The 14,000-nt window shown below is 49.2% G+C and overlaps 1 protein-coding gene across 1 annotated transcript; it reads right to left on the bottom strand.

Moving 5' to 3' along the window:
- Positions 1–2,200: 2,200 nt before the first annotated feature.
- LOC144167190 (uncharacterized) lies at positions 2,201–13,513 on the bottom strand. Its single transcript, XM_077696541.1, has 4 exons — positions 13,298–13,513; positions 10,978–11,143; positions 6,227–7,131; positions 2,201–2,293 (listed from the first exon to the last, which is right to left on the bottom strand). Exons 1-4 carry the CDS (start codon positions 13,454–13,456, stop codon positions 2,219–2,221), a joined length of 1,305 nt encoding a protein of 434 aa, XP_077552667.1. The 5' UTR covers positions 13,457–13,513; the 3' UTR covers positions 2,201–2,218.
- Positions 13,514–14,000: the final 487 nt, after the last annotated feature.

The raw sequence follows: 14,000 nt of genomic DNA, 5'->3' as shown, positions 1-14,000 counted from the left end.
ATGTCATGGGCAATATGAGAGGAGAGCGCTTGCGAGAAAAAAAAATTGAATGACATGCGAGTTTTCCTGTGCAGAAACGGGGGAAGGAGTGGGCAGTCTTGGCTGGGTCGCAGTTCATCTTCGATGGAGTGCTGTGACGTACCGGCCGACCACCAAGCTCAGTACTTTGCTTTGTAAAGATTCGTAAAAAATTGTGGCAGGCACTAGTTTGCCCACCGCCTGCAAAGAATCATAGTTACGCCTTAGCAATCGAAACAGTGTATAACTTCCAGAATAGGGCGTCAGCATTGTGATGAAACTGTGCCGCCCACCCGCAGTCGCTCACCCTAGCATATCACGTTGGAAAATTTTACGTGCACGGAATTTCCATATTCGCTTAGTGTCCAACATGTACTATAAAGTTTGTTTGCCTAAACTTCGAACATTTTTTTTTTTTTGTAATTATGACTGCGGCGCACGAAGCAAGGGAGCAGTATCATCCGAGCTTTTCTCAAATATGTAATGCACTTCCCGGGTGTGTTACTCCGATGTCTTCAAATACAATTTTTGCCACAACCACGCGATACGACTGGACGCTGCGCATGGATATTTGAGCCCCTTAAAAGCATGTGCTGTCAGAAGTAATTGGAGCACGGGAGCTGTGGCCGAACCGCATAGCAGCGCCGTGTAGCTGCACCGGCGGTAAACGAAAGGACAAGAACACGCATGTGCGCCTGCCGACGGTGATAGCCCATCTATACTTCCCAACCAACTTCTTTTAACGCGTCTTCGAGCAAATTATTCGCAGCATACTGGCCTCAGCGATTGCACTGACAGCATAGGCGGTATCTGGCAGTGTCGCTCACACACTTTCAGCGCACGCGAGCTGCTGGAGAAGCTTCGCAATCGCAGGGCACAGAGTTTCTTAGTGAGTATACTAGAGAGGAAACTGCGCCTGGTAAGCCATGTACTCGTGGGGGGTTATGGGAAGACCCCCCCATTTTGGCTTGGACTTGGCATGACAATTGGATTCTTAAGCAGTTTGGGGGATTTGCTTTCTTTACTATGCATTAACACGTCTACGAGCTACGAGGAAGCCGAAATCCTCACTGTTCTGTGGTAGCCGTGTTCGGTGAAACAGCAGGCAGTGCGTGATCCCACCTGACGTTGGTCATGCCGCAGTCGAAGGACGTATGACTGAGCAGGGTAATATGCCGCCTCCAAATTTGTAGCCGACTAAAAAAAGAAACAAAACGTACTTCAACGAAGACAAGATACGACAGATACGGGCGCCTGAATCCGTCCTATCTTGTCATCGTCCACGACTGTTTAACGCCACGTTGTCTTTTTTCTTGTTAAACTGTAGCTGACGGTCGGTGCACCGGTTCACCACGAAGGCGACGTTTCCATAGGCACGCTCAAAACACTTTCCGAAATCTTCAAACGACTTATTATTTGAAGTAATGGTAAAATTCATAAAATAAGAATATCTAATGAGTTTCCCCCCAAATATTACCGTTGTTCGTAACTGCCACCTTGGCCAGCAAAATAGCAGGCACAAAAGTTCCGGCAAAAATACGCTTTACTTCCTTTTCCCTTAGTTTTAAAACAACCTGTTTTATTTTCCGCTCACATAATTGCACACTATTCTTCGCGTTTTTGTGACACTTTGTTTAAATTCGCGGTCACTAAAACGTTTCAATCCAAGCCAATGATGAAACTAAGGCGAGCGCATGACCTACTGGCGGTGCATGACGACACAGACGGCCTTGATGTGAGCCGCGCAGACGCTAGCGCCAGATTCCTCTCTAGTGTATGTTGTAAGAAACTATGTCGCAGGGATCTGAAGTGAATTTTTTTCGAATATTTTTAGGTGGGTATGCTATCAGCGCCATCGCTGAGACCAGTATGCTGCGAATAATTTGCTCGAAGCCGTGTTAAAAGAAGTGGATTAAGAAGTATAGATGGGTTATTGCCGTCGGCAGGCGCGCATGCGTATTCTACAAGGCGCTCCTATGCGGTTCGGCCTCAGCTCCCGTGCTCCAAATACTTCTGGCGGCACCTGTACGTCAGCGACGCGACACTTTTACGCTTTCTAGTTTTGCTTCTCGAAACTTTCCACAAGGCGCGCGCATAGTTTTGGCTACCTTTAAAAGTAGCTACACAAGCACTCTTTGGAGGACATGGGCCGGCGAGACGTGCACACATGCGTCGAATTCCAGGGGCTCTCAACGTTTATTCAGTCACTTTTGTTGTCCAGAATGACGTGGGCTTCGGCGCCGGGGGGCAGTAATCTCAGGACCATGATAATTACCTGCGAACAAGAAACGATGGCAATTAACTGCATGCGCTCTCACCTAGGCCACTCTGAACAATCACGGGCCTAGCAAAAGTGAAGGTGAATTCGGGGGTCAGAACGCCTTAATGTGTTAGTGACCTGACACCTTCCTCCGGTCGATTTCTCCCGGGTGCTCGCTGCTTACCTGGCACCTTTATTAACCCGATAACGGTCCACGTGATTCAAAGAAGCCTCTTAGGATCTCGTATCTACTGAGCGAAGCAGCTGTTTCAACTAGAGCTGCACATTTCACTTCCCATACTGTGCTCGAAACTTTTGAATCTTCTGATATTTATTATGGTTTGCTGAATGTAAATTGTCTTTTCATATAAATTGACCGCATGAAATTACTGGTGCAAATGGGCTGCGGTGGTTTGTAGAGTCGAACATTTTCCAACGCCCCTGAAATAAAATTTCGGTCATGATGTAGTTTACGCCACAGGCTACGAGCTCACTTTGTTGCTCCAGATGGACTAATGAATATATTTTTCTCTCTCCTCACGGCTGGCTTTTTCAGAGATACCCAATTTAGGCGTCGGTGCGGCTCGTCTAAAGTACTAAATCTCGATTAACCATGTCTCGTCTCGGATATCTTGTGTCTACCATTCGTGTTGACATCAAACCAGCGCTTATTTTCTCGGTGGCTCGCTATGGAAGCCGTCGGGAGCGGGCTATACCTCGGGTGCAGAGGAAAGCTCAACAGCTTTTGTCCCATTTGAGGCTCAAACGCTGGAGCAACCGTTACTCGAGAGCGGTCGGCTCATCTACTAACTGACTCCTAATTACAGGCGTTGGAAGCGCGAAAACAAAACATCGGGCGGCTGAACCAGCGAGACACGCGTATAAATCAAATAACTAGGAAACCCACACGGTGGAGATGCAATCGGGGAAGAATGGAAAAAAAAAAAGATTGACAATGAGCCTTGGCTACATAATTGAACGACGAGCCTGCTGAAACGCCGGTGAAGGTGCTATTATGAAATGAATGACAAATGTGCATTTAAATTTTAATGTCAATTTGACAATATTTTATTTTCGCGTGTATGACAGGGCTTAGTGCAAACAAATGTATGAAACAACGCGGTTGTTTCCAACTTTTGCGATTTCACATTCTTCTGAATTAAGTAGCGCATTGGAACTTGGAACGACTACAGTTTTATACCAGCAGGCAAACACATGGCAGGGCTGTCTGTTCAATGGCGTCTTTGTGACGTGACCAGAATGGCTTAGGAGCTCGGCTTCGTGTTATGCCTACTAAACCTGCGATTGATAGTCATCCGTGATATTTGGTGGTATAAAACTCCTCGTGGTTATGTAGTCGGTTCAGCAGTTCAACGTCATATTTATTTAGGGATGTTCTGATAAAATCCGAGGAACAGCCGTTTTCTGTAACAAAGCTCTTACCGTAGAAGCCTGTGCACGTATTGAGAGCAGAAAGAAATCCCGCATTGTTTGTAACTCAACGGTAAATTAACTACAACAAGTAAATGAAACTCAGCGCAATACAGTAAAAGCTCGTTAATTCAAACTCGGTTAATTCGAACTAACAAAACTTCCGATAATTCGAACACGTTGGTGTCCAGAATAGACAATTCGAACCGGCATTCCTTGGTTTCCCTCGCTCCTCACACAAAAAGTCCGCCTACAGTGATTACAATGTGTTGCAAATCCGAACCAAGCAAATCTACTAGAGATGCAAAACAAAAAAACAAAAACAGCGTAGCGCGTTCGCTACGCTGCTGCGACAGCTTATTTCGCTTCCGCAGTGACCGATTACTTTTAATTACGGTCGCCTCGACAGTGGCATGCAAGTAAACGTGTTTTCGAGCATAAACAGCGTAATTATTTACGAAATCACCAGCCACAGACGTGTAGTAGCGCCTATTTCGCGATAACAAGTCCAGAGGTGGCCTCTGTGTTCTGCCCGCTCAGTGTGGCGCAATGTCCATTCATTCTAGCGCCCGCCCGCTAATTCGAACTCCGCTTAATTCGAACAATTTTATGGTCCCCTTCGAGTTCCAATTGACGAGCTTTTACTGTAATAGAGCCGTATTGTCAACCACTTGCGCTATCATTTTTTACCAAGACATCTAACATTAGATTGAGAGCAACACAACATCCGCGATAAACTTGGCTTTACCGCAAAGCTTACTGTGCTGACGGGCCACAACCCAAAAAAATCCCGTGGAGTGGACCATATGCAACTTCACTGTAAGAGTACCTCAGGGCGATAATGTGCCTTCAATAGGGTTATTGCATCCCTGAATTCAATGTGATCGCGGCGGAGCAGTCTCGTGATAGAGCTGCACGAAGTTGTCCGTATCCGGCCTATACCCGTACGTACCACTGAGCCTTTGGCGAAAACAAGCGCCGTGTGGTATTGTTGCTCCGACGCCCTCTACGACGTCGATTTCCGCAAGCCACAAAGAGTGGAATACCAAGACTGCAATGAGATCAAGGGAGACCGAACCCCTTCCCGCCGTATCTGTTGGCAATGGCGAAGATGCCACCTACGCTCCCCACGCAAGTGAGCCCCTGATGGTTGAGCGATCTGTGTATTTGCAACATCACCTATAAAAGACTCGCATCTAGACCTCCATCAGGCATCGCTGGCTATAACTCAATTTAATCTTGTTCAGCAGCTAAACCGCGCGTTCCTTTGCTAACGCTTGTGCAGATAAGCCCCCTTACAGCCGTAACTGTTAGTTTACGAGCAGCGAATGTGACGTTAGGAAAAGGCCTGCATATTATCAACTAGAGAACACAAGTTCCACCGTATATGCAGCTATAGTATGACTTCCAAAAGTTTCTTACTTCGGCCCTTTGGCATTTTGGAGCTCAGAAACATACAATAGAAATGTGTTGTTTCTTTCATTTGAAGAAAAAAATTACTAAGTGCACATTCCACACGAATGTTACTTCCCAACAATTCTCGAGATGATTTTAAATTTGAAGATTTTACAAACCATAAATTCTCATGGGTATCCGTCTAACTATACTTAACACGATATAACACAACTTGTGCTGTATTCGTGATTTTGTCTCCCTAGGCCAGAGAGAAAGTACGTGCTTTGTTGAAGATGGTATACAGAAGCTTCTTTCACAATTTTGCGAGCGATCGATATCGTTTCGACACCTCTAATGTTCACGTAAGCAACTTGCATAAAAACGGGGCTTACTGAATATAGGCAGCGATAGAGTTTTGGACCAAAGAATATGGGTGAGAAGTAGCACTTGTGTTTCACATTCTCAGACAATATTTAAGCACAAGGAAAATGGGGGAGGATTGGTTCGTAAACTAGTAGGAACTCCTCTGTCGGTGTCGTTAATTCTAAGCTGACAGCATGGCTGGCGCAAGTTGCAAACCATGGCATGAAGATTGACCGAATGAGCTTTATCGTCATTGTGCTAGAACGCCAGGTCGATTAGTCTATCCGCAGACTTCGCGGCTATTTTCCTGGCGAGGGCAAAAAACAAAAAAAGAGCAATGAGCAATCTCCTGTGTACGGAACATTACGGCGCGCAGTAGCCATTGTGGCCGAAGTACTTCTTGTCACTCCATTACGGCCTACCTCATCTGCCAGCCGTAGAATCCCAGTTTTCAGAGGTTCTACGGTGCGTAGAACCTCTGAGAACTGGGCAAGCATTACGTTCATGAAATCGAGAGACAAGTGTGCCTACTGAGCTACACCCAATAGTTACAGCTGTCTGTCGTTTAATTTAGTGGCGTACCAGATTCGCCTGTGAATGGCAGCGATGCGCGCACACAAGAACGTACCGCGCAGGCTCGTGAGTTTAGGCGCTGCGAAGGTTGCTGCTTTCCAGCACGTGCCAGAGCCGTACACTATGCTACACGCTGCTCGACGGTGTATACAAGCCGGCTGGGAATGAGAGGAGGGGAGTGCTCACCTTTCGCTCGGACAGCGGCTCTCCCATGAGCAGCAGCTCTTCGTCCCTGAGGAACTCACCACTGATGGACATGACCGGTACTTGGGGGAACAGTTCCACTAGAACCTGGAGCTCCCGCGTATCCTCCATGGAATTCTGCAGGACGATAACAAACGTGTCCCTGAGGCTGCTGCTGCTGCTTCGGCTGAGGCTGCTGCTGCGGCTGCGGCTGCTGATGCTGCCGTACGACGGGCTGGACCGAGTACTGGTGGGGCTGCTGCTGCGGCCGCGGGGTACAATATTGCTGCTGCTGCGGCTGCGGCTGCGGCATGGGCTGAACTCTCTGCGGAAGCTGCGGAGCAGGCTGCGGACATGCGCTGCATCGCGCTCCTGGAAGAGGCGCATAAAGGACACGGCCACAACCCTCCCCGTATGGCTTTCTCTCCAGTGAGTTGTCAGGCAGCGGCCGTCCTCCATGGGGATACGAAACGAGTGGAACAGCATGACACCCGGGGCCACATTCCGGAGACAGGGGTCTTCCACTGGCCGCCGCAGCACAGCGCGGCGCCACAGCTTGGACAGCTTTTCCAGCCGGCTGCGCTTGAAACTGCACTGGCGCCGATAGCGGGGCTCCTCCGGGGCATCGGGCGCCTCCGTAGCAGGGAACAACCTGCGGCTGCTGCGCCGGCGGCTGCGGCTGCGGCGGCTGCTGCCCGGCTGTCCCGGAGCAGCAGGCGGGCTGCTGGTGCGGGGAGGGCACGGCGTAAGTCCCGGCGGTGACGGGCCGAACAGGAACGCCCCCGTTATTCCCCTGTGCACACTGCACGCCCTGGTAGGGTCGTCCCGGGGCCGCATAGTTATAGTTTTCGACCGGTGGTACACAACCACACATCTTGGCGACAGGTGCCTCTGGACCTGTTGGACAACTGCAAAAAGAAAGGACACGGTCACGCTACGTTAGCCGGCTTGACTCGTCAGAGCTCGAACTTGGGGGAAACAAGTGAAACGTTTTCGGCCGGCGTAATTGTATCCCCTGCAGTTTACGTCTGCGCTTAAAAGCTGGCAAAATACACTACTTGCGTCCTGCCACCACCCTTCCGCACAATTGTACGATTATGTTTTTGCTTTTTCAAGCACAATGTTTCCAATGGTGGGCGCAAGGCTATCTCCGTCCGTCCACCTGAGGTAATTTATTTACGGCGTTGAAAAATTGCGGTACTTTTTGTGAGCTCATTGGACCTCAGTAAATGCCGTCATCACGCAGTGATAAATTTCCTGTTGCCCTTGTGCGTATGTTAACAACAAGCTGCGGAGAGGGTATCAGCTTGGTACTTGGGTGCGCATAAAAGAGGCGCAAAGAATTTCACGATGTAGTAATAAAAAATGAAGGAAGCTCACACTAACGCGCGAGACAAGGTAGCGAAGCTGGACGCAACAGTAGCGTGTTTTTCTTTTTTTTTTTTTTCGCCTTACGGCGTTGTTTAAGCGTCGCCGCTGTAGAGCGACCACAGCTGGATGTTCGTCCTACTCCAGCGCACACGGCTCACCGCGCACGTCGCCTTCCTTCGACGCGGGCACTTATCGCTGCGGCGGCGGCGTCTTCGCCTTCCTCCGCCAGGTGGCGGCACGGGTTCCGCGCGCTTCTCCGTTCCCTCCCAGCCTATCTCTACCCGCCATCGGGCGCTGGTCTGTGCCGGGCGCTTGAGGAAGGGGGTGTGGTTTGACCTCTAGCTCTCAAGGTCAAAACTGGTCACCCCGCGAAGACTGCCCGAGGTAGCGTGCTGTAGCTTTCGCTACAAAACGCCCTATTGTCATTTGCATGGCTAAGAGTGACTGCCGTAAACGTCGTACGCGGTCCGAAGAAGCCACGACGTAAAAGAATGGCATAGCATCGGACACAGGAAAATGGCAGCGGCTGTAGGAGGTCAGGTCCCGCGCCCGGTTTTCATTGCTAGTTCTCAACGCATCCGCCTCATTGCGTTTCCTCAAGGCCTGTCCAAACAAACTAAGGGTGACCTGCCCTAGTTACGTCTAAATATTGCATTTACTCTTAGCTTTTTATTTAAAATAGGCTGGGCAGATTCCTCTTTGTGCTTGGTGTGCTCTACGCAGGAGGACTTGAGGCATCTCTTGTGCTATTGTCGGCAATGTTCCACAGAACTAGAAACAACGAAAGGAACAGTTGTTTGACTGCAGTGCGAGGAAACACCTTAGAACTTTGTCACTTCCTCGGAACACGGCGTACCCATGCTGATGCGGTGTTAGGCACAGCACTTTTGACTCTTTTAAATGACTCAGGATTGGCCGAGTTTGTATAACCTTGAGATCCTCAGATCTTTTCCCCTGATAGTGCATTCTTTTTCTACCCTTCTTGTTTATTTCCCTTTATTCTCCCTCTTCTTCATTGTTTCTGCCTCCCCCCCCCTTTTTTTTCGCCTCACTATGTTCACCCCACCTGAAGTAACAAGTCCGCCATTCGAGTGGCTAACTTCTGTATTCATTAAAGCCCTCTCTCTCTCTCTCTCTCTCTCTCTCTCTCTCTCTCTCTCTCTCTCTCTCTCTCTCTCTCTCTCTCTCTCTCTCTCTCTCTCTCTCTCTCTCTCTCTCTCTCTCTCTATCTATCTATCTATCTATCTATCTATCTATCTATCTATCTATCTATCTATCGCTCTCTCTCTCACTGCCACCTCTGCCGCGATTGAGTCGTTCAAGCGATCGCTGCTCGAACTATGCTATCGCACGGCTACGAATCGAACATCTTATCAATGGTTTAGCGGCTCGGGAAACGAAGGGTGTTGCACTACACAAACCAACCTTAGTGACTCCGCTTCTAAATATTTACGTGCTACGCTTTCTCATTAAGCCGATCGTCAACTTTCACGCAGCAAACAATAAGGTGTTGCGCTCCATAGCTTAAACGAAAGACTAATCGCGCCGTGTATGCGGCTAAGGTCAAAATATTTCAGAACTGGGAAATTTTAAAACTGTTACCTTAGCGAAGAGTGTACTACGTGGGAAAGGGCGAAATTTACCTGTACAAAATAAGTAACTGCAAACGAGCATTCACCTGAGCTCTCGAGCAAAGGAAGCTTTTTGCAACGACCATATAGAAAACCACACCGCGGGCTGCGTTCAAATCAACATTTTGCTCATAAAATACGGCATTGTAAGTACCTTAAGCCAGAAAACATCATGACTGGCATCCACAGTGGCAACGCACAATGGCCTTACATAACATCTGCGTAGCGCGGGCCGGCAATTATTCCTTATCTGAATTGTACAGACCGCAACACATACTTATCCCTGAGAATCGAGATGTTCACTGCAGGTGACCCGGGCGAGACCCGTCGGTAATGAACGCGGTTCGAGGTAGCTTGTACCTAAAAATGCGCGCGGTCCGGCTGACGCCACAACCAGGAATCTTTGTTGGCCTGTTTGACAGTCGCTTCTCTCGCGAACATACACTACAGAGAAAGGAAAGCCAGCGGGGAAGTAGGTCAAATGCTTCAAGGATAACGGAGGAAAGCATGCGCTCCTGGTGGGATCCGAAACCACAATCGGATGTGGCACCTACGTCCGCAAAGCGGATCCCACATCAGAACCCACTACCACAAACTGTCGGAGAACGCGGCCGGCACGGTAGCCGAATTGTTAAGTCATCGGACGGGTAATTCGTAGGATGTGGGTTCTGTGAATGCGTGTGTGTGTGTGTCTGCGTGTGCGTGTGCGTGTGTGTGTGTTTGTGTTGTGTCTGTTGTGTGCGTGCGTACACGCACGCGTTCACGTCTATATGCATAGTATTCAAAGCCTCCTCACTTCGGCCCGCGATAACCTGTCGGGCAGCTGTTCGCCTCCTGCGCTTCAGATTTTGATACAAAATGGCGTATGTTGCCCCGGAAAATAATGCCTTCGCATCAATGCCTTTGTGTTTAAATGTGAAGCCGACTTTACGAAGACCGGAGTAAGCTTGGTAAGCTGGCTTTTCCCACATTAAGTGTTGCACAGTGAAGCCTGCTTTTTAAAGAAACGAATAGGCGGAATTCGAGCCACGAACTCTCTCGCCACAATGGGAGGTACACAGCGCTCTGCCCACTGCCCTACGAATTCAAGCGCAAGTAGGTCTACGAACGCGCCTTATATCTTTCCCTCTACTTTCTTCATTCAGACGCCGTCTAGGAGATGCTGCCGCCTAGGAGAAGTGAAGCTAAGTACTCCATCATCACACTAATGAGCGCCGACAGTTGGCGCCTCCATGCCAGCGTCTTCGAGTACGCGGGACCATGGAGTTTCATACTAATATATATTAGTATGAAACTCTATGCGCGGGACGCGGGTGAATTGAGGCAACCTCCACGACCTACTGTTTTCGGTTTCGGTTTCGGTTCCGCTTCGTTCGCACGGTTTTCAAGGGGATGTGGTTTCAGTCGGATTTACGCAATGTTGCGGCGCGTGCAACCCAGTGTCTAACGTTGATGCGTCTAACGGTGCCATACCGACGTAATATAAATAGCGATGTGGAAATTCATCCGGGTGCACAATAAACGCTCCAATAAAGGCACATTTCACTTGCGTGTTTTACCTATTCCTATGAAAGAGGCATCAACCACATTTTTCTTTTTTTGTCCCGCAGAAGAGCTGGTCAAGAGAAGAACGGAATGTCCGCTAACCCGAACTGGAAACGGCGTTAGGTTTTTCTTTCTCTTTTTTGCACCCGGTAGCAAAATAGGCCGCGTAGTGCGCTGTACAGGGTCACGCTTACAGCGCCCACTCACCAGCTTTTTCGTCCTTCGGGTTGGACGAATACGACAGGAAACCGAACGTGGGGCTGCACTCCGCTTGTTGGGCAATTTGGATAAACCGGCTGAGATCCCGGCAGAAGTCTTCCAGAAACTTTGGCTGTCCGCTTGCTGTGGTTTGGCATTTCTCCTCCGATTTTATCTGCAAAATCGCCAAAAGAGAAGAAAAGCATTGTCTGCAATTCTGCGCAATCAGATTGCACTTTTGCAAAGTGAAGATGAGGCTTCTCGAAGAAGGGAAAAACAGCAAGAAAGACAGTAGGACAACAGATATGAGTAGTAAAAATTGCCTAACAACCAAGTCTAGAGCGCGTACCCCATTGTGTGAGTTTTTTTTCTCGATCGGTTTATACTCGTGTTTGCACGAGAAAGTGCGCCCAAAAGTGTCGCTCACCTCGTACCTCCCCAGTTTTGCCGCATACCTCACATACCTCACACCACATACCTCGTACGTCACCGGTTTACCTCAACAGCTGTTTGCTGTCTTTGGCTACAGCGACTAACTGCAAGCCCGCCGGGCCGAACTACGGTGGCTGAAAATCAAAATTATGACGCCTGGATTTGAGTTTGAACACACTAAAAAACAGTGGCGCCATCGCGGTAATTCACGCGGTCGCCGCCAACGGCGCATAATGTTTTCTCTTTTGCCGGTCATCGCAATGAACTAAGGCTCCAGAGGCCCGCTTAAGAGTCAAATAATAAATTGCATCGCTGAAACTGCCCAATCCCACCACAAATAAGACTTGGCCTAATTTCCTTCAGTGTACCTTTAAAGCGCAGACAAGGCCAAAAGTGTCTATGGAACAATAAATGCGATCCTGCTCCTCTTACCTACCCGGTCATACACTGCCCACAAGCAAAACTTTCATTGAGGTTTGTGCCAAAAATCCCGCTCCAGCTGCAACTCATCCCAGTTGTAGGTAACTATAGGATATTCCTAGAAGCCAAGAACAAATGCCACCGTCAATGAAAGGCACGGAACTTTAAAAAAACAGAAATCCGCCAAGGATGTTGCAGTGGAATAATAGAGGCAATTCTGTGGAGTGCCTACCGCCATAGCCATTCAGACGATAGTCACTGGTTCGATCTTACGCATGGGATCGAAGTTTTTTCCCGATGTATGGCGTATTGTCTCAAGCAAGGGGAGATTTTAAATCTTAGATGCAGTGCGTGTTTTGTTACGTCGTAGCAACTATGGTTGTGTTAAAATGGTCCAGTGAGACTTGGTTACTTGAAGGACATTCAGACCTTGATTCCACTTTTACCTCTGAATGTAGACGCAGGCGGTTCAGAAGACCAATGTTGGGCACTGAAGCCACCCACTTCGGCTACCAAGTAATGCCAAGGTTGTGTCTAAATTACCTCGCGATAAGACAGAAGGAGACCACAAGTGCCAGAAGCTGCGCTTTAAAGGCAAGTTAGTGACCGACCAAAATTACGCACGGCTGCTCGCGCCCCAAATATGTGCCACCGTTGACCCTTTGTTCTGCACCTACTCGAAGGGGGCATACTGCACTAATCGTAGCCATGGGAATGTTCAGTTTAGCCGTTAGGAAAGCTGAGATCCAGAGAGTTGTACAGCAACTTCTCAGCACGATGTCAGACGCGTGTGCATTACAGCCGTGTTCAACGCCTCCATGGCCAGCTATAGGTTCACGTCTCTGATCGTCGCGTTATTCGTACTCAACTCCGATAGTCGCGTTATTCATACAGTAGAGTTACTAATGCCAACTGCTCATAGAAGCAGTTTCTTCAGTGCCCTCAAGCGGCCTGGGTATAATAGCTGTGAATGTATCCTTCGCGTGTTTTAAATCTCCCTCACTGGATACGTTCCAGTTTTTTTTTGTATTCCTTTGTGCGCAGAACAGAGTTACGAAAGCCATGGAAAATTAAGACATTGCGCCTATACTGTTCATAGAGTCCGTCACGTTACACGCCTTACTTCACTTCAAAAATAAAAGATGCAGTATGGTAACTGCGTCAGAAGAGGAGCGGAGATTTATAGCCCGATTTTTTAGCCTAAATACTTATCTGTCAGTGCTTCCCTGAGGCAAAGGCGGGAGCAAAGCAGCATCCAAAAAAGGCTACATCGCAAGGCCTTGCACAACTCGTAAAGCCACTCCGGCCATAACGCAGCGCTTCGTGTGGTTCCAGTAATCCTATATTCCACCCATGCTGGCTGACCGTCTGAGATTGCGCACTCATTCTATCCTAGCGTTTTCCGTCTGCGGACCCCGGTTACTCGGCCTGCTGTCGACCTCCTTTGCCTCCCCGCGTGCAATGCTTGGCGGCTTACGTGGCAGTAGCAGAGGTATCTGAGCTTCCTCTTGAGCAGGGCAAGACTGATGGCTTTCCAGAGACGGCACACCTCGCTGGTGTTGAACAGGTCGCTGACGGGCACGTACTCGAGTATCTGGCTCACTACGAGGTAGTCAGCGCAGGCAGCGCTGTCCATCCATGCACTTGGCCACTCGACCCCCGGCGCCTAATTTTGTGACCGTGGGTGGACCGCGGCGTCACGGGCGAGCCCTGGCCGAACGGAGCGCTTCTTCTTCCTCGCCCGGGTGCCGCGGGGTGGCGCGTGCCGCCCACTTCGCCCTCTTCTTCGGCCCCGCCTCGCATCGCACTTTTGAATGGACTCTGTAAAGCATCGTTCACACAGTCGTTTTTCACCCCGTCACGTCACCGTCAAGTCACCGTCTACCGAAATGGGCGACGGTTTCTCGGGCGATTTCTCGCCGAAGGCGCTGCGACGGCGACGGGAAGCCGAGCTCTGCGTTTCCGTTCCGTCAACGCGACTGCACCACGCCGCGCGGTAAACCAGCAAATCAGACAACTTCAATTTTTACGGCTACATTTAGCGAGAAGTGAGCACACGGTTGGCAAAGTAAAATATGTAAGCCATTATTTATTTTCGTATTACAGCAATCTAGTCGCCTTGCATCGTACATATCACGACGTTTTCTTTACTTTTCAGATTAAGCACGCTCAATTCTAGG

The sequence above is a fragment of the Haemaphysalis longicornis genome, unplaced genomic scaffold, assembly GCF_048455015.1.
Source record: "Haemaphysalis longicornis isolate Haplotype H1 unplaced genomic scaffold, Haemaphysalis longicornis Haplotype H1 scaffold_1, whole genome shotgun sequence".
NCBI classification, from domain to species: Eukaryota; Metazoa; Arthropoda; class Arachnida; order Ixodida; family Ixodidae; genus Haemaphysalis; species Haemaphysalis longicornis.
Note: the sequence above shows the minus strand (reverse complement) of the source record. Positions and strands in the feature narration are given on the sequence as shown.